The 23,792-nt window shown below is 39.3% G+C and overlaps 1 protein-coding gene across 2 annotated transcripts; it reads left to right on the top strand.

The window, feature by feature from the left end:
- Positions 1 to 500: 500 nt before the first annotated feature.
- Positions 501 to 19,935, top strand: GLYCTK (glycerate kinase). Of its 2 annotated transcripts, none has more exons than XM_032210227.1 (5): positions 501 to 576; positions 4,784 to 5,197; positions 5,562 to 5,713; positions 16,358 to 16,533; positions 18,339 to 19,935. In XM_032210227.1, exons 2-5 carry the CDS (start codon positions 4,821 to 4,823, stop codon positions 19,242 to 19,244), a joined length of 1,611 nt encoding a protein of 536 aa, XP_032066118.1. In that variant the 5' UTR covers positions 501 to 576; positions 4,784 to 4,820; the 3' UTR covers positions 19,245 to 19,935. The 2 variants fall into 2 exon arrangements, with proteins under 2 accessions (XP_032066118.1, XP_032066116.1); XM_032210225.1 differs by lacking the exon at positions 501 to 576 and adding an exon at positions 4,546 to 4,693.
- The last annotated feature ends 3,857 nt before the right edge of the window (positions 19,936 to 23,792 follow it).

Below are 23,792 nucleotides of genomic sequence, written 5' to 3'. Positions count from 1 at the left end.
GAAGGCGGCAGGGAAGCCCTTGTGGCTCTGAGATCTTAGTGCCATCCCTGATACGCTTGTGACCTTGCTTGCCAGTGGGAATGAAAACATCAGGCTCTTGGCCAAACTGCGGCAGATTAAAGTAGACAAAACAACTCAAGAACATAGACAAAACTTTTAAGCGGAGTGGAGGATTTATTTTCTTCAGCTGCATATGTAGCTGGATGGCATTTGATTATTGTACTATCGCCAGCACTTGATCAGTAATAGCAGAAAAGAGTAGAAAAGGAGATTTATTATCCCAGGTTAGCCACATTTATGAGAAGACATTTTGTAGAAATTAAATAATTTTAGGATTTTATTTTATTTTTCACTCTTATTACAGGTAGCCCTTGACTTACAGCAGTTCATTTAGTAACCATTCAAAGTTACAACGGCACTGAAAAAAGTGACTTGTGACCATTTTTCACACTTACAACCTTTGTAGCATCCTCATGGTCCTCTGGAAAAAATTTAGATGCTTGGTAACTGACTCATACTTATGACCACTGCTGTCTTCTAAGGTTATGTGCGGCCTTCTGGCAAGCAAGTCAATGGGTAAGTCAAATTCAATAACAACTGGGTTACTAACTTATCAATTGCAGTGATTCACTTAACAACTGTGGCAAAACAGGTCATAAAACTCACTTAATAAATATTTCACTTAACAACAGAAATGTTGGGCTCAATTGTGGTCTTAGGTTGAGGATTACCTGTACTTTGTAAGTCAAGAAACAAGAATGCAAGAAAACTGCACAGAACAATGTATCTCAAAATTTCATCATACTTTACTTATACCAATAAATTTAAAAGAAAAATTATTATTGTTAGCATTAGGTTTTCCCAGATCTAATGCAAATGTTATCCATCTGAGAAGTCACTATTCAAATTTTATCAGCAGTTTTTTTTCCCCATAAGAGCAATTTACCATATCTTTGCATATCAATTGTTCAATAATAGGTTATCTAAAAATGTCCACTTTTGAAACAGAATGATTTTCAGAGAAAGAGAAATACTGTATATCTGCTTCATGAAATTGGTAGATTATCTTTGTTTAAATCCTTGAACAATTGGCAAGGTTAACATGCTCTGCAGACTGGAATGGCTTGCTTCACACAATTTGTTAAATCAAACCAAACAAACTCAAATACAGCTTACCCACAGTGTATACAATCTAGTCCTAAAATGGGACTTCTGATGAAGATTTATGGCAAACTAAACATCCCTAAAGGACCAGGAACAGTGTTAAACAGAGATGTGAATTCTGGCCAGTGAAGTATCTCTAGAAAAAAGAGAAATCATGAAATTTGCTCACTTGTACTCTGGGTAGCTGCTCGTTGTGACTGTAGGAATTGAGATTTTGGTTCTCAGTTCATGAGTTGAATGGCTGGGTTTGAGGGATTTCACTCAAGCTCACTGCTGTAATGCAGCCTATATGGACATAAGGTTGCTGAGAGTCATTTCTTAATCACTTTCAGAAATTGCTTCTTAATTACTTTTTAGCTATTACCAACCTTTGCAACAGAATGATATGGAGAAAGATGCTCCACTGGAAATACAAATGAAAGCAGCTGGTGTCTTAATAATTAAAAGGGATATACAAATAACAAATCAAAAGAGTGACCTGGATAACTTTCCTATATTAGTTTTACAAAACAAATTTCTTAAAGTTTGAAAAATTTTGTAAGAAGGGACAATGAGAAATAAGGGAACAAATCAAATTTTTGCCCAGTATTTGAAAGGATTAAAGACTGTTAAAAGAAAAAAGAAGGAATATAAACTTGGTGTTTTTGGTCAAGGTTAAAATAGTTTGTTATCTCTGGTAACTTGCTGACCAGAATTGGATGACAAGGTTTTGTTTATAGATAAGAGATAAGATATGGGAAAATAGATCATTTGTTATATTTTAAGAGAAGTTATGAAAATTGTTTATACTTGTGGTGAAGGGAGAAGCCATTGCTTTATATATTTCTTTTATTTTCTTTACTATATTGTTACTCTTTTTCTATTGTTTTTTCCTCTGTACTTTATGTTTTTCTTTTTTTAGTTTACATTAGTTTTTATCTTTATAATTGTTATGCAGGGAATCAGGTGTGGCTTGGCACGAACTAAGAAGTAGAATCCAAATTCTCTTTCTGTCACATATTTATTCAGGCCTGGACGAAGGTGGGTCCCCCCATAAGACTGGATGAAACTCAAGTGCACATTTATATAGATTTCTTACTTTTATTTGGTTACATAAGCAGGAAACAACTCATAGTAGATAAGACAAGAAATTCACACACATCCTGACACGCTCATTATCAAGCTCTGTGGTTTCTTTTACAAGGTTTTCATGATGTTTTCACAAGATCTTCATGAGGCTGGAGGCCTGCTGAGGCCAGTCTTTTATTTCTGTTATTTCAACATAAGAATCTACATCATCAGACCAACTCTCAAATCAGTTATTAAAATTCTGATTAACATAATGTTTAATAAAATTGTTACATAAAACTAGAAATCTAATCCTAAAATCAGAAGTCTATAAAATTTCAATTGAATTGTCTCCTTTGACAGTAAAAAAATTAATCACAGCACATTGCTTGATGTGAGAATATAATAATATAATAATCAATTAATAGAATAACAGTTGGAAGGGACCTCGGAGATCATCTACTCCAACCCCCTGCTCGAACAGGAAAGTCTAAACTGTTTTAGACAAATGGACGTTCAGTTTCTTGAATGCCTGATGGGGCATTCACAAGTACTGAAGGCAAGTCATTCCACTGTTCATTGTTCTCACTGTTAGGAAATTTCTCCTTGGTTCTAGCTTGTTTCTCTCCTTGATTAGTTTCCATCCATTGGTTTTTGTCTTGCCTGCTGGTGCTTTGGAAAATAGTTTGCCCCCCTCATCTTTGTGGCAGTCCCTTGAATACTGGAACACTGTTGTCATATCTCCCCTAGCCCTTCTTTTTACTAGACTAGACATACCCAGTTCCTGCAACCGTTCTTCATATGTTTTAGTTTCCTGCCCCCTAATCATCTTAGCTGCTCTTCTCTGCACTTTTCAGAGTCTCAGTGTTCATTGCAAGCTTATATTTCACAAATAATAGAAACACAATATCTTCTCAGAGCAACTTCCTCTCAACTTAAGTGAAAGAACAGAGGCTAAAGAACATGTCAGAGCTTGTAACTCATCAGTTTTGCCATTTGTTGGCATCTTTGAACATCAATTAACTGCTGTTAACATAGAAAGTCTGTGTGTATGTGTGTGTGTGCACATGCATACATACATATGTGTAGTTGGAAGATCCAAAAATATACAGTTTTGCAAAGACTCTTGGGAGTCTTTTTAGGGCCCCTGGGAAGCCGGTGAGATGGTTCCAAATACCACAGAATTCAGGATGTCTTAAACTCGACACTCATTTGAAGGACAGTCTAGAAATTTGGATTCCATATACTACAAGACTTGAATGCAAAGTAACATCTCCAATGTTTTGTCTTCTGAGTCAGTGATCAGATAATGAGTTATGAAGCTGAATTTCTTTCTTGATTATTAGGTTGATTCTTAAGACTTGGAGATTTTTCTTTCATGTTTAGTATGTAAGGACAAATTAGTACATTCATTGTTTCATCACCATCAATATCTCTCACTCTTGGGTTAAGACCTTTCTTACTATCTGATGTTCTTATTGACACTATTGCATGACTCCATAGAAAGTCCTTACCAGTGAGGTAATTCACAGCTGGAGAGAGAAAAATTCATTCTCTTATTTATTCATATTTATATTCGTGTGTGTGTGTGTGTGAGTGTGTGTAAAATACATACATACATACATACATACATACATACATACATGTATGTATGTATGTATTTATATATATATAAAACTCGCACACAATACACCCCTGCAAGGTGAGTTATGCTGAGAGAAAGTGACTGCCTAAAGTCACCCAGCTGGCTTTCATGTACAAGACAGGAATAGAACTCTTAGTCTCCTGGTTTCTATCCTGTGTTAAACAACAGAGCAATCTCAATCTCTCTCTCTCTCTCTCTCTCTCTCTCTCTCTCTCTCTCTCTCTCTCTCTCTCTCTCCCTCCCTCCCTCCCTCCCTCCCTCCCTCCCTCCCTCCCTCTCTCCCTCTCCGCCTCTCCCTCTCTCCCTCTCTCCCTTCCTCTCCCTCTCCTTGTCTCTCCTTCCCCCTCTCCCAAGCCAGCAAACTTTTTCCTAGGAAGTTTTAAGTAATTATTTGAAGCTTCATTCATTGTCTCTGCACCTCTGCATCTGACCGGAACTAGATGGGTGGAAATCCCAGCGTGACAGAAGAAGATTGGACCATATGATAGACTTGTGATATTTGGAATGCTGACACTTATTTTGTTACCTTAGCTTCACAAAATACCCATGCTTGAAATGTTATTGTTTTGTAATCAGTAATTTATTTTGTATTGTATGTTTTTGGGTAGGGAGGAAAAGAAAATATGTGGCATATGTTTCTTTTTCAAGATTATGTTGCTTAACTCATACTAGTTTTTTTCCATTCCCTAAATGCCAGATAGATTGTTTTAAAGAAATTCTTGCTGGCAAATTATTAACTTTCCCATTTGATCTATCAAATTGGGTGTATAAAAAGACCTTTGGATCTTCCCAAGAGAACAAAAACACAGGATGGTGAGGAAAAAGAGAAGACTTATGGCAAGCAAAGTTTCTATAAAACTTATATTCTGGAGTGAAAAGCAACTCGCCAGATATCCTTAATACATCAATTTATCCACTTTTTTTCAGGATATTAATCATCACTTATTCCTGGTGGATTCGGGGCATGGTTTCTTTTTTCAAAAGCTTGCCAATCACTGGTAAAATCTGTTGGAGGCTCAATTTTAGTTTCACCAGTGAGAAATCCTCTCTCAAAATGACTCTCAAGGACCATGGGCTACATTTCTTCCGCAGTGCTGTGGATACGGTCTTGCCGGGGCCGATGCTGAGAAGGGCCTTGGTGCTAGAACCAGGTGGGTGCCCCAGACTTTTGCTACATGGCCGTCCTTTTGAACTGAGGAGAAATCTATACCTGGTTGGCTTTGGAAAGGCTGTTCTGGGCATGGCAGCAGTGGCTGAGGACATCCTCGGAGGCTACCTCACTCAGGGAATAATCAGTGTTCCTCGAGGCATCCAAGAAACTCTGCGACATGCAGGAACGAGGTAAGGAAGACGGCCATATTTTATGGAGATGACATACAAAATCTGCCTTGGAAGCCAGCTTCAAGAATCCTATCTTGAGTCCTTCTTGGCTTGGTGTAGCTTAAATTTCAGTTTCCTACTTAGCTACTTGGACAGGTTTATGGAGATACTTCCTATTTTTACTTACCCTGAGGAAAAAACAGAAGCCTGATGTTTTGAGTTGCTCCTTAGAATTTTAGGTGATCAATATTCTTTTGTTTTCCTTTCATTATCACATTAATTATCCTGGCTGGCCATCTGTTTAAGAAGTTTTGAATATCATGGGTTTCAGCAGTACAAAGCTCAGCTAATAAATGACTCTTTTTTGGAAAAACAAATGCTGCAGGGAAATGTTGCTGAAGCCGCACAGCCGAATCCAAGTCCTGGAAGGAGCGAAAGACAACCTTCCCGATAAAGAAGCTTTGGAGGCGGCCAGGGCCATCTTAGAATTAGCCAAGAGTCTCACAGCAGATGACCTTCTCCTGGTATTAATTTCAGGTGAGGCTTAAGAGCCCAAAAGGACAGAGAGGCTTTTGTCACCTCCAGATGCTTTTTAAATTCCCATTTCTAGCCTTGTTATATTTTTGCACGTTCTGCAAGTGTGGTTGGCAACTAGGTTGAGTTGTCTGCTGTGACAAAGAAGAAGAGCAGATGGCATGGGGAGGTGACTCAGGGTGGTTTTCAGTATGACTTTGCCCTGGGTGATGCTGACTGGCCCTTGAAGCACCCTTGTGCTTCCTTGTGTCAGCGTGCTTTGGAAATCGTAATCTTGCTGGCCCTGGTAGCCTTCTCCATCACCTGCCCTTAGCTTTTGCTGTTGTTCTGCCATGGGGAAAGTGGGATCTTCTACAATGGAAGGAAATCTAATACTAATAGTTTAGCGTAAATGTTTTTTTTGTATAGCTTGCTAAAATAAATGTGGTAATTTCATATGAGTCATTTGTATATACAGGGCGGGGCATAACCTTTTCCTAGGGGGTCACAGCAAGATCGACAGCAGTTTACAACTTCCGCGACACCTCATTTTAAAGCCCATAAAAAACTGAATTGAATGAGCTATTAAATGTTAAATTTGCTTTAAGAATGGCTGGAAAATTCGATTCGGAAGAACAAAGGATCATTGACAGAATAAAATGCATTGCCTTTCGAGAGGCTCGCGATGCTGGAGCGACGTTTATCAATCGAAAATGGATTGCAAACAAATTGAAACGTCATCCGGATTGGGTTACTGATAATTGGAACAAAACAGCCCAAGAATGTTTCACAAAATTTGGAGAAGGGCGTCCTCTGCAACTGTCCCAAGAAAGCAAAGCCATCATTGCAACTGGCAGTCGCAAACAACGAAAAGGAAACCGAAAAGTGGCCCAAGAAATCCTTCAAATTCGTGGAAAACGAGTTGATCAAAGGACAATCGGCCGATATCGAGAACGAGAAGGTTTGAAGCCATTCCACGTCATTTGAAAACCATTGAAAACTCAAACACACGTTCAAGATCGGCTTTGGTTGTGCGATTGGTTGTCTGAATGGACCGAGGAAGATTTTCTTCATTTGGCGCCATCTGACGAATTCTTCGTTTATGCCATTCGAAAACCGAATTTCCAGAACGATCGAATTTGGGCTAAAGACGTCGACGACATCGCCAAACATGAACGATATCGACAAATCGTTCGCAATCCGACTTGCATCGGGATTTTCGTCATTTTCACAGCCAAGAAACTGCATTGGGTTTTGAAGGATAAAGGGGAATCCTGGGATGGCAGTTATTTCCGTGAGAAAATTTTATTGGAGAATGTCATTCCATTTCTCAGTGATCCAGACAATGTCTTGGTGGTTGGTGAGGCTGTTTTTCTTCATGACAAAGCTCCTTGCATGCGTGCAAATGCGACTCAGCAATTGTTAAAGGAAAACAATATCGAATTTTGGGGCAATGACGTCTGGCCGGGAAATTCGCCAGATCTCAATCCGGCAGAGAACATTGGGGCCATAATTAAGGATGAAGTGGAAGCTCTGATGATTCAGGAGCAAGGTCAAAATCGATATTCGGTTGAAACTTTGAGAATGAATTTGGAAACTGTGTTGAAAAATCTGGAAAATCGAACGGAACTGTTTGAAGATTTGTTGTGTTCTTATCCACCTCGTTTGAATGCTGTTCGAAGGGCTAATGGTGGTCATACTGACTATTAAATCATGTCAATAAACTCAGTTTTTGATGGGCTTTCGAATGGTGTATGAATTATTTGTGTTGTTATTACAAGTGTTGCTGTGACCCCCTAGGAAAAGGTTATGCCCCGCCCTGTAGTTTCCATGATCCACACAGATGGGTTCTGTGTCTGCCTGATGCATTTTTTTCCCTCTTTCTCCATCTAATTCAGCTTTACTGAAAAATAAGATGTATGTATGCTCTGGCTCTTAATTTGCAACTGATCTCTAAAATAGATTCTGTTGTTCTATTGAGCTTTCCAGTCCAATGAAACTGCTCTAGCTTTTCTTGCTTAGAAATTTCAACACTACTTGGCTTTTTTTTGTCCAGAAGGTGGCAGTCCAGAATCAGAATATACCATGTAATATTGAAAAATACAGTAAGCTGAGAAGTAGCATGAACATAGAATATAGAATAACAGAGTTGGAAGCGACCTTGGAGGTCTTCAAGTCCAACCCCCTGCTTGAGCAGGGGACCCTAAACCATTTTAGACAAATGGTTGTCCGGTCTCTTTTTGAAAACATCCAATGTTGGAACACACACAGCTTCTGAAGGCAAGCTGTTTCACTGATTAATTGTTCTCATTTAAGGAAAATTCTCCTTAATACTAGGTTGCATCTCTCTTTAATAATATTTTACCCATTACTCCTCTTCCCATCCCCAGGTGCTTTAGAGAATAGGTTGATCCTGTTGTCCATGGAAGAGTCAAGTGTGCCAAAAAGTTGACAAATTTGTTTGGTCTGAAGGGCAAGGAAGAACTGAATAGAACATTCTAAGTAGTCATGTTTTGGAGGTATACATCATAGCATTCATTTCATCTTGATGTTCTTGGTATCAGTTATGTTGGTGCTATTAATGCACAGATTGTTCTTTCCACTATTTTCTTAACTCAACTACCGTATTTTTTTTGGAGTATAACACGCTCCGAAGTATAAGACACACCTAGCTTTTCGGGAGGAAAACAAGAAAAAAAAATCTGCCTCTGTCTCCCAACAATTTGTCTCCTTGTAGCAAATAGCAAACAGCCTGTTTCAGTTTCAGTTTAAAATCTGATTAGCACAAGGGGGAAAAATCTGCCTTTGCCTCCCAGTAATTTGCCTCCTTGCAGCAAACAGCGTGTTTCAATTTCAGCACAGCCTGATTAGCCCAGGAAAAAAAAATCTGCCCAGCAATTTGCTTCCTTGCAGCAAACAGCATGTTTCTATTTCAGCACAGCATGATTAGCACAAGCAGCTGATTGTCGGTTGGATCGGCCTCCTGATGATCAGCTGTTTCTGGCTGCAGGGATTGCCATAGCCTATTGTGGCCTCTGCACTCCCCATTTTCTGCCTGTTCTGGGAGGCGGGGATCGGAATGGGCAGAAAATGGGGGCACAGCTGATGGTCGGGATGCCAATCCAGCCGACAATCAGCTGTTTGTGCTAATCAAGCTGTACTGAAGCCGAAACAGGCTGTTTGTTGCAAGGAGACAAATTTCTGGGAGGCAGAGGCCAAAGGGTGGGGGCCGGTGGATGGGTGGGGCTACATTTGGTGTATAAGATGCACCCAAATTTCCACCCTCTTTTGGGGGGGGGAAGTGCGTCTTATACTCTGAAAAATATAGTTTTTCTTTTTGTTTTAGGCATAAGCAATAGTATGACTACATCAGTATGCCCTAAAGGCAGTCTAGGAAACCCAAATATTTGCAGAATCTCTCTTTAAAAGAAGAAAAAACTTTACTTGTAAATATATTTGAATTGTAAGCAGCCCAGAATCATTGACTAAGATGGGCAGCTGTAGAAATTGAATGAATGAATAAACAAATACATAAAACATCTTTAATAAATTTAAGAAACTCTTGAGCAGCCTACATGAGAATGTTATGGGGAGTTCTTAAACAGGAACTTAATTCCCTTTATTAGCTTGAAACAGAATATTCACTGAATTATATGAAACAAAGATACTGAGCCAGCTAGTAATTGCACAGTATGATAGGGTAAAATATATACATAATCATTTTGAGTAACTGAAGCAATTTTAAAATGTTTAGTTTCAGTTGTATAATGCTACGCGAAACATAAGTAAACAAAAATTAAGATCTTATTCATAATATAGCTCTTCTGAAGATTACCCATGATCAAACTGCTTTTATCTAAGAAATAACAGATACCATTAAATTTATGTAAGGAAGGAAGTTTTCAGTCTGAATGCATATTCCATTGGCTGGTATAAGATCTCTTCAGCTCTTTCCTTTATTTCATTGAAGGTATAAAAATGCCATTCCCCAAGTCCCCCCCCCCCCTTTCACTAAGGCTTGTGTTACCTGAAACTCTGCAATTGATCATCTGATTTCTCTTTTCAAGACAGGTGAAAATGTTAACAGAAATTTTATTTATTTATTTTATTTGGTTTGTCAAACATGTACAAGATAACAGGTATAAGTATAAACATGAACATGAACAAAGGAAATGACTACAAATAAATGGGGCCAGTTGGACAGGGACGGAAGGCATGTGGTGCGTTTATGCAACCCCCCCCCCCCTTTACAGACCTCTTAGGAATAGGGGAGGTCCACGGTAGACAGTTTGAGATTGAAGCTGTGGTAGTTTGAGGATGTAACAATGGAGTCAGGTAGAACATTCCAGGCATTGACCATTCTATTGCTGAAGTTGTATTTTGTACAATCAAGTTTGTTGTTAGTTTGAATTTGTTGTTGTTGCTGCTGCTAAGTCTGTTTGGCTCTCCACAGCCCCATGGACCACATCTCCCCAGGCTCCCCTGTCCTCCCCTGTCTCCTGAAGTTCACCCAAACCCATACTCTTTGCATCAGGAGCAGTATATAATCATCTCATCGTCTGCTGTTCCTCGTCTCCTCTTGTCTTCTGTCTTTCCCAACATCAGGGTCTTTTCCAATGAATTAACAGCAATCCTGGTCTACAAATGACAGACAGTATTAGCTCTGACTACTGAATCCCTTCTGCACATCTAGTTTTATAAAAGATCGTCAAGCATCTGATAGTATCAGATTACTAATTTCTATTCTGGATATACATTCAGAAAAACTGAAATTGGCATTGATAGTTTTGTTGAATGACGGAAAAAGCCTTCCGTGTGATGTAGTGGCAATAGATTCTGCCTAAACACAGATTTTTTAAATTTTAATTCTATTCATATGTGATATTCAAATATTTAAAGCATTTAAATTATTGCAGGAAGAATTTGGATTGCCTAACATTGCAAAATGCCAATGTAGAATGCATTGTCCAAATGCATTGTCAGTTTCTCTAGATTTTCAAAACATTTCCCCAAAATCACTGATTTGGGAATGATTCTAATTCTACCTTTTTTTCCTAAATAAACAATTAAAAAGTTCCACTAAGGTAGGCATTAGTTATTTGGAAGAAGAATTGAATAAAGAATTGAAGCATCTCATTAAAAATGAGTGGTTAAGAGTTTTTAAGAATAGTATGTTTCTTCTGATTTCAATATGACATTAATAAAAGTACTTTTAACATATTATAAGCACACCAAATAATATTTTTAAATGTTTGGATGTCAGTCACATGTAGCATGTATAAAAAGGATGAAGGAACACGTATATGTTCTTTTATGTGACTTGATCCACATTACCCAGTTAATGGTTTTATACTCATAAACGTATTAGTGTGGTACAACAAACTTCAATACAATTTAAAGATGTGAATGTACTTTTAATTATGGACCACTACCACCATCACACAAATTAGAACTACTGTATTTTTTGGACTGTAAGACACACTTTCTATAAGACATACCTAAATATACAGGAGGAAAACAAGAAAAAAATAGTTTTTAGTCTCCATGTGTTGCATTTTCACCCTCCCCGGCCCCCAGAAGCACTCTGCAGTGCTTTGCATGGCCCGTTTTAGCAAAAAAAAAAAAAAAAAAAGCCCATTGTGGGCCTCCCAAGCCCTCTGTGCGTCTCGTTTTCACCCTCCCAGATCCACAGAAGCACTCCATGTCAGGTTTCTGAAAAATGCCCTAATTAACTTCTGAGCCTCGAGTTGACACGGCCAGTTTTCACCAAAAATGGGCCTGTTTTTGCAAAAAAATGGCTTGTTTTTGCCAAAAACTAGGCTGCAGTGTGCTTCTGGAGGTCTGGGAGGGCAAAAATGGGACACATGGAGGGCTTGGCAGCCCAAAAATGGGTCTGTTTTTTGGCCTGTAACGTGCTTTTGGGGCCCTGGGAGGGCAAAAATGGGATACATGGAGGGCTTGGGAGACCAAAAATGGGCCTGTTTTTGATGAAAACAGGACATGCTGAGCACTGCAGAGCGCTTCTGGGGGCCAGGGAGGGTGAAAACACGATGCATGGAGGGTTTGGGAGGCCAAAAACACCTGTATTCAGTGTATAAGACACACCTAAATTATTTACCCACTTTTTTGGGGGGTGGGAAGGTGTGTTTTATACTCTGAAAAATACGGTAATCTCTGTCGAAGATTATACTTCAATGGTGGAACGATGGTATGGTCCCAGATTTATAATTTGTAGATTAGCAATATGTATTTTCTTTCTGTTTATGAATGGAATCTCTCTTGACGTAATGGAAAGATTGGTCAATATTAATTTGTGTTGTCAAGATGCAAAGATGAATTTAAATATTGGTTTGATATGTTCTGTTATTTGTTTTTTTCCCTTTTTCTCTCTATATGTTTTCTTTTAATTTCACCCATTTTGTCTCTTTTTTGCATATTAAAGAACGTTAAAACATTGCATGGGTTATTGGGCATCTCAAGCTACAGTGTGTGTCACTGTAGGACACAAAGGCCTGCGATCCTGGCGTCCTTTCTAGAAGCATTGCTATTTACTCGGTTGTAAGATAACTGTCATGCAAAACTGATTCATGGTATGGACATGGTTGGATCAGGGATGAAGCTGAGACAAAAGAAGTCTGGAGCAGGGGTCAGCTTGCTTGTGTTTCACTCACAATGCCTTTCCGCTTAAATTGGCACAATTCTGCAAGCTTGGGTAGCATGTTCTTTATTCAGGGGCAATATCGGCTATGTGGGAACTTTCAGGCAGATCTTTTAAAAATACATTCACGCTTACACCTCACTCATCCTCCACCACTGGCCACAATCAACCTTTTTTTAGGTCTTGCATTTTAGATGTGTTAAATTTACATTTTTAAAATGTAAAAACATAGGTTGCGTGAAGAAGGAATTCCAGATCAGGGAGGCAGAAATTAATCAGCGTGGCTACTGATTTTATTTTTATATGTATAGGCACATTGTGTTCCTGACCTTTAATGCATATGCATCACACGGGGCACCTTAAAACACTTGAAATAAGTGCAAGATTTACATTTTGGCAGCGTTCGGAAAAGCATACAAAGATATCTAATAGGAATAATCATGTCTTCTAAAACTGAACTGGATATTGAATGCCTTCTTAAAATAGAAAGGCTTTGCCTATTTGCAAAATATTATCCAATAGGGCGACAGTCTAGACTCCCAAGGAGAAGATTCCAGAGTTTGAAAGCTACCGTATTTTTTGGAATATAAGACGTAACTTTTTCCCTCAAAAAATCTGGGTGCATCTTATACACTGAATACAGCAATTTTTTCCCTCCTGAAACTCTGCCCCCTTCACCAAAATGGCCGTGCATAGCCTTTAGGAGGCTTCCAACGTGCTCCTGGGGCTGGGGAGGGCAGAAATGAGAAAAAAACGGGCCGTTTTTTGCTCAATTTTGCCCCCCCCAGCCCCCAGGAGCACTCTATAAGCCTCCTAAAGGCTATGCATGCCCTTTTTGGGGACAAAAAAAACGGGCCAGTTTTCATGAAAAATGGGCTTTTTGCTCATTTTTGCCTCAACCCCCCCCCCAGCACTTTACAAGCCTCCTAAAGACTATTCACGCTCTTTCTTTGAAGAAAAAAAAAAAGCATGTTTTTGCAAAAAAAAGGCTGTTTTTGGGAGGTCTGCAGAGTGCAAAACCTTTTTTTTAAATTTGCCTCTTCAAAATCTTGATGTGTCTTATACTCCGGTTCATCTTATACTCCAAAAGATACGTTATTAAGAAGGCAATCCCTGAGGTATCTTGGACCCTAAGCCTATAATGAATTACAAAATTACTCTGAGTGCTTTGAATTGTGCTACAAAATAAAGAGGTAATTGTTGGCAATTGTTATAGGACTGGGGTATAGCAATGCCTTCAGACATCTAACCCATTTGCCTCACCTATTGCTATTGCTAGAACCCAATGTAGAACCCACACAATCCCTAGCAGTAGATAAAAAAGAGAAGTGGAGCTACATGCCACTGAGAGGTCCTGCAGAATGACAGGGACATAATCCCCCTGTCTTGATTTCACGGTGGATTATTTACCAGGGCAACCAAAGTTTTTTCTAGCCCTCATTCCCAGTTCTCAAGCTAAAATGAGTCTAAGCAACTTGTTTCATCCAGGAACTCCTGAATCTGAGGTGCCATACTATGGTTAACCACCTTGTTCAAGAATAGCAAATTGGAAAATTATCTAACAGGATGGGGAACTAGAAAGGACTTTTTTAATTAGAGGTTTCATACTAGCGCTCCCTCCCCCCCCCAAAGGCTGGATGTTCAATGGAGGATTGGTCATCTATCTGACTGGAACTTCCTTGATTGCCTTAGATAGAGAAGACAAGTGTCAAGGGTACGTATAGTTTGTCTTAATCTACTAAAGAAGTTGTTAATAACCTGCTGTATGAATAGAACCTCATCTGTCACATCAAAACACAAGGAGACATAGCGGGATCTGATTCTGACATATGAATGAGAGTAATTGTTCTTGAATCTAGGGTGGAGACATTCCCTACAACTTGAGTAAAGATCTGCTGGCAATGAGATAGAAGATAGATGAACCTAATGAGATAGATATAAAGAGAATCTACCATCCCAGGAAGAGTGATCAGTATGATACTGCAGTTTGAAGGAAAGTCTACTCATATTTATACAGGCAATTCTTTGAAAAGACATCCTTATCATATGCCACTGCCTACTGTCCTTAGGTTTTTGGAAGCCACTGTTCTCATATGAGAAGAATTCCCTTTCTGGTTAATGTTGCCATGAGTAAAATTCTAACAGTTGGTTAAAAATCCCTATATAATGGTTTTTCAGGGGTATTATTTTGCAAGATATTGTGCTTCAATCTTCAGCCTATTTTGTATTTCATGGCAGTTTTTGAACTGACATTGACATAGAGTTGACCTTGAGGCCTTTCACTACTCTCTTGATCTATTATTTCCATGGACTTTCTGTTAGTTGTGATTGTGCACCCATTGCTCAGGTGGTCTGTCTGGTTCTTGAGATACTGTTTTTTAATGGATTGTCTCCCTCTAATCCATCCATCCCTGACACCCAGCTGAAATGTTCAGTTGCAGTTCACTTCCCTTCTCTATTTTGCTTAAACTGACCTTGTATTTACAGTTCGTTTTATGCAGAAATAACAAGCACTGTAAGATGTATTCTCATCTGTACACGTGATTCCACCCTGTGAGTCTATGGCTTTCTTTACATAAGTAAACCTGAATGGATTTCAGGATGAAACTTTCAATTCACTGGATTATTGGGTGTCTAATTTTGAGAGCTGTGTGTTCTGAAAATAATTCTTAAGAAGTGTGTTGGATTTTGTGTGAGCTCAATCCTTCTCAGCTATTCGTTTACCCTACTTTATATGAAAAAAATGCCACTGTTTGAAGAGACATGTTAACTTAAATCTGTAGATTCCTTAAACCATAATCATCTTTTTTTCAGGCTTACACAAAAAAGCAGGGGAGCTTTAATGGCTAGCAGAAATAGGTTGCAATCATGTGAGTTCAGAGGCATTTCTCAATATTGTAGATTTGGGGAGGGGAGGAGTGTTTAGGAAGTGAATGATCCCTATTATATCTCATTGTCACGTCCAGCCTAAGAATGAGATAAAACGATACAGCCAACATTCAGTTATTTAGTTGCTCACATCATATAGACAGAATCTTGCCAGACTAAACCTATACTACTCTCACCCTAACTAGATTCTAGGGAGTGGCTATTCTAGCTTTCTTCTTAATCCAACTTCGGGTTGTGGTGCCTCTTGTCTTGCTCCCCTCCTTGGAATATTCTTTCTTCTTTCTGAGAAACTGCCCCTTCACTGCAATCCAACCCCTTCATACACACAATCCATCATACACAATGATATGTAGTTAACTTTCCTGTGCTGCCATTGCTGCCACATCATCATCATCATTTCCAGATTTTCTATCTCGTACTTGCAAAGATGAATTTCGTAAGATATTAACACAGCCCACCTGTAGTTTTCTTGGCAAGGTATTTCAGAAGAGGTTTGCCCTTTACTTCTTCCTGGGGCTGGGAGTGACTGCCCAAGGTCACCTGGATGTCTTAATGCCTTAAGGCAGGATTAGAACTCAAGGTCTCTGGTTTCTAGTCTGATGCCTTAACCACTGCACTAAATTGGCTCGCTACCTTTAATAGACATGGGAGGAAAGCTACTTTGCCCTTTTAGAAGGAGTTTATATGTAAATCTCTGTTTTAATCACTTGATAGGAAAGTAACCCCGGTTGTCATTCTGTAAAATAATCACTGAAAAGCAGGAGGAGAAAAATTGCAAAGGATGGAAAGAGGCAAAGAAGAAAATATTGCCTTGATAGGCCCCTCTTTGGGGGGAGGGGTGTCTGTTGTCGTCTGATAGAGGCTTGGCAAGAAAGGAGCCTTAGCACTAGCACTTAGACTTATATACCGCTTCATAGTTTACAACCCTCTTTAAGCGGTTTACAGAGCCAGCATATTCTGGCATAATCTGGAGGAATTTTACCCACCTCGGAAGGATGGAAGGCTGGTGAGATTCGATCTGCCAAACTGCTGGCAGCTGGTGATCAGCAGAAGTAGCCTGCAGCACTGCACTCTAACTACTGTGGCTCATGTTGCCTAAAGGCATACTTTCTACCTTTTAGGAGGTGGATCTGCCCTTTTGCCTGCGCCTATCCCTCCTGCCACCCTCGAAGACAAGGCCACCATCACCAGGTTACTTGCTTCAAAAGGAGCCACCATTCAAGAGCTGAATACTGTTCGGAAGGCTCTCTCTTTGTCAAAAGGTGGGGGGCTGGCTCGGGTGGCTCATCCTGCCCAGGTAAGTGTATTAAAAGCTGTCTTGGCCCAATAACTCTTGTTTTTTTTTTTTAAAAAAAATGCCAATTGTAGCCTCTAGACCCGTGATGGTGAATCTAAGGCAATGCGTGCCCGAAGTGGCACATGGAGCCATATCTCCTGGCAGGCACGGCATTGTCCATTCCTCTTCCGGGTTTCTGGTGCGCATGTGCACGCAATGATCAGCTGGCCGTGTGTGCAGCAGTGCCGGAATCTAGAAGAGCTGGTATTCTATATTCTGGTGTGAGCATGTGTGCCGCCCAGCTGATCATCGTGCACGCATCCGCACCGGAAACCAGACGTTCATTTTCCAGCTGTGCTAAAAACTTGCAAAGCATGCCATCAAAAAGTATGATTGTTCAGCTGTAATGAAGACTATGAATTACCATAAGTAAAAACAATGCCTTGTTGCTTAATTTTTCTTTTACCCAATTTGTAAATAATTTGGGTTGAGGGATTTGATTTTTAAAAAAACTTTTCTGTTTTGCAGAAATTGCATGTACATTTAACAATTAAGAACTTAATTGTTAAATGTACAGGTAGCTTTTGACTTACAATCAATTGTTTAACATGTTTGAAGTTACAATGGTGCTGGGGAAAAAAAAAGTCTGGTCCTCACATTTATGCCCACTTACAAATGTTACATCACCACCATGGTCAAATAGTCACATGCTCATGATTTGTAACTTATTTTGCCAGTTTCCAGCAAAAACCTGGTGATTGGGAAAATTGTGGATTCGCTTAATGACTAGAGTGAGTCACTTAACAAGTGTTGTAAAAATAATCATAAAATTGAATTCAACAACTGCAAGAATGTATGGCAGAAATTCTGGTCCTAATTGTGGTCATAAGACAAGTACTACCTGTATAAGCAATGAAATATGACCTATTTTTCATAAAAGCGAAAGACAATAAATAATTTTGTCAGAGCAGTAGGGAAGAAATTGAAGAATGATTCATACTTTATATGTCAAACACAGTTCTGTCTATTAGTAATACACTGAGGCTGTTCTTTTTTAGAGCAGGAATCATATAGTATATAAAGACATCGATTAGTTACATCAGTTTTTCAGCAGGCAGGAAATGTGAAGGTGGCTGCCTTTCCTTTTCCTAGGACTCTGGCTCAGTTTCCTTTCACTTATGTAGGATTTTTCCAAATCCCTTTCAGTGCAGATTCAAATATATATGTTATTTTGTATACGATTCCAAGGAGTGCAGTTAGTCAACTAAAGCCTCTTACAGCATTAATGTAATTATTTTATTTTAGTCTATCAATCTTATGATAAAATTGGCGTAGGTTTATAACTGAGCTTTTAAAATGCCTCCAATTGCAATCTATTGTTTCCAGACAGGATTTGTGGTAGGGTGGGCTTTTTTTTTTGTGCCTTCGAGTTAAGTTTTTGTCAGGTTAAACACAAGAATAATGAAGAGCAATTCAGCCAGAGTTCAATTCTTTATTTGCCTACACACAGAGTCATTGTTAAACAATGGAATTATTGGGATAATATTTCAAAGGATAGATGGAAAGATGAGATCTGGTCTTTGAAAAGTATCTGATAAAAATCCATCCTGTAACAATCCAAAATAGAGAAATGTTGTTTTATAAGGAATGGTGGAATGTCATTTGTTGTATAAGTCATACCTGAAAGCAATTTATTTTAAATATTATCAGCATATTAAAATTCACAAATACTTTTTTTTCAAAAAATTCAGGGTAGACATAGTTTAAAATAAGACCAAATTCCAATACAATATGAAGAATATTTTACTATTGCTTATTTATTTCAGGTTTTGAGCCTCATCCTCTCTGATGTCATTGGAGACCCATTGGACATTATAGCAAGTGGCCCGACCGTTGCCAGTTCTCACAGCATGCAGGACTGCTTTCAGATACTGGCCAAATACAGTGTATTGAATGCCTTGCCAAAGTCTGTGTTGACAGTCCTCTCTAGCTCTGTCACAAAGCACAGCACCCAGCAAGACTATTCCCACATCTACAATGTTGTGATTGGATCCAACAGGCTAGCTTTGGAGGGAGCCAAATGCCAGGCAGAACAGTTGGGTTACCTGACTATTCTCTTGAGTGATGCTGTGGGTGGGGAGGTCAGCACTGTTGCCCATTTCTATAGCCTATTGATTCAGTTTGTGTGCTTGAGCCTTCTGAAAGATGCTGGAAATAGACCTTTAAGAGAGACTGTGAAAGAGAGGCTCGCGGTCGTTGCAGAACAGCTGGAGATTCCAGTCTCGAGCCTGATAGACTCTCTAACAACAATGAAAGAAACTCATGCAGAAAACCCCATATGTCTTCTGGCAGGTGGAGAAACCACCGTGCAGATTCAAGGAAATGGGAAGGGTGGAAGGAACCAGGAACTGGCTCTGCGAGTGGCCTTGGAACTGCACAGAGCTAAATCCACTATGGAGGGAAGCTGTCTTAATAAATACGAAGTCATGTTTTTGAGTAGTGGAACTGATGGACAAGATGGGCCAACAGAGGCTGCTGGGGCCTTCTGCAGCCAGGATCTGGTGGAGGAGGCCGAGCAGGAGGGCTTTGACGTAGGAAGCACATTGAGCAATAATGATTCATACACATTTTTCACCAAGTTCCAAAATGGACATCACCTTTTGATGACAGGCCTGACAGGCACAAATGTCATGGACATTCATGCTGTTTTAATCAGAACCCGAAAAACTTAGTGATGTCACAGACACTGAGTTGTTTTGATTACGAAGGAATCTGTGGTCAACCCAAATGGAATGTCTCTGTACAGGCTGTTAATAACAGGGACCTAATGGACGGATATTGATAAACAAGTGAAGGACACTTTGCTGTTCTAATTAGATCATGGAAACAGCTGCTTGAAACTTTTTCATCACAATTAGATTTTTATAGCAACTTTATTCAGTAGTATGAAGAATTCTTCTGGTCATTCTGAATGGGGCAGGCCGAAAAAGAGGAGCTAACAAAACTCTATTTAATCATGAGAATGGCATCCAGAGGGCACCTCAGTTTTGTAAATCTTTTGTCATTTAAGGTTGGCTCACAGTATTTTATAACTGTAGCTTCTCAGATATTAAACAGGACTTTGTCTCGTACGGAGCTTGCTTTCCTTCCTCCACCCCCGCCCCCCCCCCCAGCTTTCATGCATGTGATGATATTTTTTTTCCAGACATCTAGAAATACAGGGTGCATGTATGTAGATAGTGGGAAGGGTTTGTTTGTGTAGCCTTGTTCACCCACGCAAGCAGGAATTGAGATAGTGACCAAGGTACTTGGTCACTAAGATGCTTGCTCACTTGGGATTCTTCATGTATCAAGAGCCGAGGTGGCGCAGTGGTTAGGGTGCAGTACTGCAGGCCACTTCAGCTGACTGTTATCTGCAGTTCAGCGGTTCTAATCTCACCGGCTCAAGGTTGACTCAGCCTTCCATCCTTCCGAGGTGGGTGAAATGAGGACCCAGACTGTGGGGGCAATATGCTGACTCTGTAAACCACTTAGAGAGAGCTGAAAGCCCTATGAAGCGGTATATAAGTCTAACTGCTATTGCTATTGCTATGTACATGGGACAGTTTCCTGCCATTCAGACTTGTAGACGTGTAGACAGAGTCATAGTTGTGAGAGACGTGACATTGGGAGGAATGGCTTCATATGGAAGCAATACTGTACTAACGTTTTCCCCGTGGATTTGCTGAAGCAGTTTCTGAAGCTAATACAGTGTCACTGAACCTTTTGTGTATCACAGCAAAATAAAGCCTTTTCTTCAAGAATTGTTTATTATCTCCTGCCGTGGGACATGCAGCCTAAATTCATATCTGAAACAATTTCCCCACCATAACTGAAAAGTAATAACAGAAAAAGCTTCAGATCAGGGATCTCAGGTTCGCATTAGCTCTATACTTATGGTTTCCCAACATGAAAAATCAGCTTGTCATTGTATGTTAACTCATCCTGGTGGAAACTCAGAGCTCCAAGTCTCCTTTGTTCAGCTGGAGAGTCCACATCAAATGAGGTTGGAACTGAGAATCAAATTTCCATCAAATCCAGGCAGGATATGCATTTTTTAACACCTGCTCCATTTCAGTATTACGACCTGTTATTGGAAGAAGAGTTTGAAAAATGGGCTAGATGTGCTGAAACTAATGTAACCTTGACCTTGCTCACAACTTTTATAATGGCTTTTTCTTGCTGATTGATAATTTCATGGGGGAATGCATTGTGCAGAATGGAAGCTGCGAGCATTTTATGTATCAGTTTACCATTGACTGGGAAACAATGGAGCCTCAGGTTTGTGACCTTTCTAACTATATCAAGCCAGAAGTCACTGTCGCTTTGATTAACCCCTCTAATCCCCGAGAACAAAGACAAGAAAGACCCACACAGGCAACTGTTGCCAAATTGCTGCATTGCACAATGCAGTCGATTATTGGAGTAACATCACCAAGTTCATCTGGTCACTTGGATGAGCTAAACAAAACATCAGTTTTTGATCATACGTGTAACGTAATTGACTTTCACGAAAGTCACCCATTGTGATTCATTTAAACGAATTGTTGCTGATTCTGTTCAGCAAAATGGGTGAATTAGAATACCAATCCATTTTTCAATGAGGCTTGTGCTACTTTAATGAAAATAGTAAATTGAATATTCCATAAATTAACCACAACTTAGTTTTTGTTACTACAACATTCTACCCTTACTTTGCAACAAACTAAAATGGTGCTCCTCTGGTACCCTCTTTTTTAACATACACACAGAGCGTAATCTTATGGTCCTTGGGAACCATAGGCTTGCTCAAATCTGCCCCCATTTAAATAAAAAAGGTGGACATTAATATTTGGTTCAATTCTCACACTGACTCTACATTGGTGTCTTCCTTAATCAAAATCCCTAAACTTGGAAAATATTCAAAGATTTGCTGGGCCCTAAGTTTCCCCAGGTCTCCATCAGATTTCCATCAATAACATTTAAACGAGCCGAAGATTTATTCCAGCCAGCTGGCTGCAGAACTTTTTGCTGGTATATTAAGTGTTTGGAAATCTGCTGCCAGCAGATCTTTTTATTTCACTGAAATTGAGTGCACAATGTGAAATGCTTAGGAAAAAAAACTAAGCTTTTCTCCTTCGGCATTACTGTATTTATATATCACATTTAAAAAACCTCCCTCACAGAATGACTCTGGACAATGTGCAAATGAGACATAAAAACCTAAAAGCTATATATAAATATTATAATAGGCAGCAGTTTAAACAAGAACAGGCTCATTAAAATTCAAAATTAAATTTAAAAGTGAGGCGGGCCTTCAAGGCAGTAACCGGCCCCATGGCTGCATATGCTCCTCTGGGCACCAAACAATTTGGCAGAGCCAGGTATTCAGACATTTCCAGAAGGCCAAAATTGTGGGGGGCCCACCTCAACTTTGGGGAGCAGAATCCTCCAAAGGCTGGGGACAAAGGCAGAGAAGTTAAAATAAAAACAATTCTGCAAATGTTTGCCTGCTATCTCCTGCTGAAACACCTATTAACTATTATGACCATTTTTTTTTTAAAAAAAAGCTGTAGTAAATAAATGAGAGATCATGGCAGTGATTATTGCATGACTCAGATGCCCTTTAGCTGATCATTTAGTTATAATGGAAACCATGCATCTGAGACAAGAGGCTGCTTAGCTTAGAGAACAGCCATTGGGAAATAGATCCACATAATCAGGATTTGCTCACGAGTTGGTGGCTAAAATCATTTCCCAAATATTTGAGAGCTGTTCATGAGCAAATATCTTCCATCTAGCTGGCAACATTTGAAAGCTGATCCGTCTCATTCCTAAGAGTAAATCACCCTCCACAATTAAATTATGTAATTTAAAATCCAACAAGATGTAGAAAACCAATTAAAAATGAAACATATTCTTTTAGACATTTTGGTCTTTAAAGGCAGTCTAGAAATAGTCTGAGGGTTAATTGTTGTATCTTCTCTAAATATTACATACTTGCATTTTGATCAAGAGATGTAAGATTAAAGCATCAACTTCTAACTTGTTATTTACAAGATAATGCTAAAACTATATCGTCATTAGAAGGTTAGGGTAGATAAGCAAACTCTTTTCAATTGGGGTGTGGGGTCTTGGGGTATGCGGGATGCTAAATATTTGTTACTTGGTCTCTCATCAGGTTACCTTAATACAACACAGAGTATTCCTAGCAGGTACTTACTACATTTGCACCACTACAAAGCAGCCTTCCCTTGTTTTTCATATTACTGTACTGCATTTAGCGTCCAATGAATATAGTGCACTTCAAGCACTTAATGGCATATGAAGGGTTAATGGCAAATGAGATGCTTTTTTTGCCAAAGTTTCAGTGAACAACCTTTGTGTTAGAGGACCAGGAATTAAGGCTTGTATTGCTAAAACTACTCAAGGGTGAAAGCCTACTTATATCTGCCTTCCTGCACAGGTTTGAACCAATTTTGTGTCCTCGTTGTGTTTTCTGTATCCCTCACAGCAACAGCTTCAGGAGAGCTTTTTTTTTAAAAAAAAACAAACCCCCACACCAAAACAGTTTCTTTATATCAGCAGAGTTCTTCGTTAATCCTTGGAGATACTGTTCATGCGTGATTTCAGGCTCATTCGCAAAGCCTTGGCAGCAGCTATTTCTTCAGGGTAATCCCATTGCTCTTAAAGTTGTGTGTGTGTGTGTGTGTGTTTAAAATGAACATTTCACTGATTATTAAACTAAACACCTTTTTCAAAAAGGAAATCTGATGAAAACAGATGAAAGGACGTTGTTGCTTGAAGCACACTTCACAGCTGTGTTCTCTTGGCTTTTCTCCTCTCTGAATATCTTTTTTTCCCACTCTCCTTTAATGAGGTGAAACTAGAAATGGGGAAAGTTGGTCAAGGACAACAAAACTATCAGAATGCATTTTCGAAACGTGATGTACATGTTTTGCAACCCTTACTGTTATTATAGATAGAGAAAGAAAAACATACAGGATGTAAGCAAATCCGGGTATTCTCTTGTTTCTATAGTAGAAGAGTCGTAGGAAGGGCTGTGTGTAAGAGGGATGGCAGGGGGATAAAGCTAGACTCCACCACTAATCCTTTCCATTCTTCTGATGCCGCTGATTAAAAATCTCCATGTAAGTTTTCTATCATATCTTCCATGGGTTCCTTTGCAAATAAAAGTGACCAAAGGGGGAGACTTACAAATGCAATTTATGAACTAGGACATTTGCACAATGAAAGTGAAA

This window comes from Thamnophis elegans, chromosome 2 (genome assembly GCF_009769535.1).
Source record: "Thamnophis elegans isolate rThaEle1 chromosome 2, rThaEle1.pri, whole genome shotgun sequence".
In the NCBI taxonomy this organism is placed as follows: Eukaryota; Metazoa; Chordata; class Lepidosauria; order Squamata; family Colubridae; genus Thamnophis; species Thamnophis elegans.
This window is presented reverse-complemented; position numbering and strand designations above follow the sequence as displayed.

What these genes read in the sequence shown, in the direction of transcription:
- GLYCTK (XM_032210227.1), top strand. Translation starts at nt 4,821, where the DNA reads ATGGTTTCTTTTTTCAAAAGCTTGCCAATCACTGGTAAAATCTGTTGG. An exon ending in TCTCCTGGTATTAATTTCAG is followed by an intron (nt 5,714 to 16,357) that starts GTGAGGCTTAAG and finishes TCTACCTTTTAG; the next exon opens with GAGGTGGATCTGCCCTTTTG. An exon ending in GGGTGGCTCATCCTGCCCAG is followed by an intron (nt 16,534 to 18,338) that starts GTAAGTGTATTA and finishes TATTTATTTCAG; the next exon opens with GTTTTGAGCCTCATCCTCTC.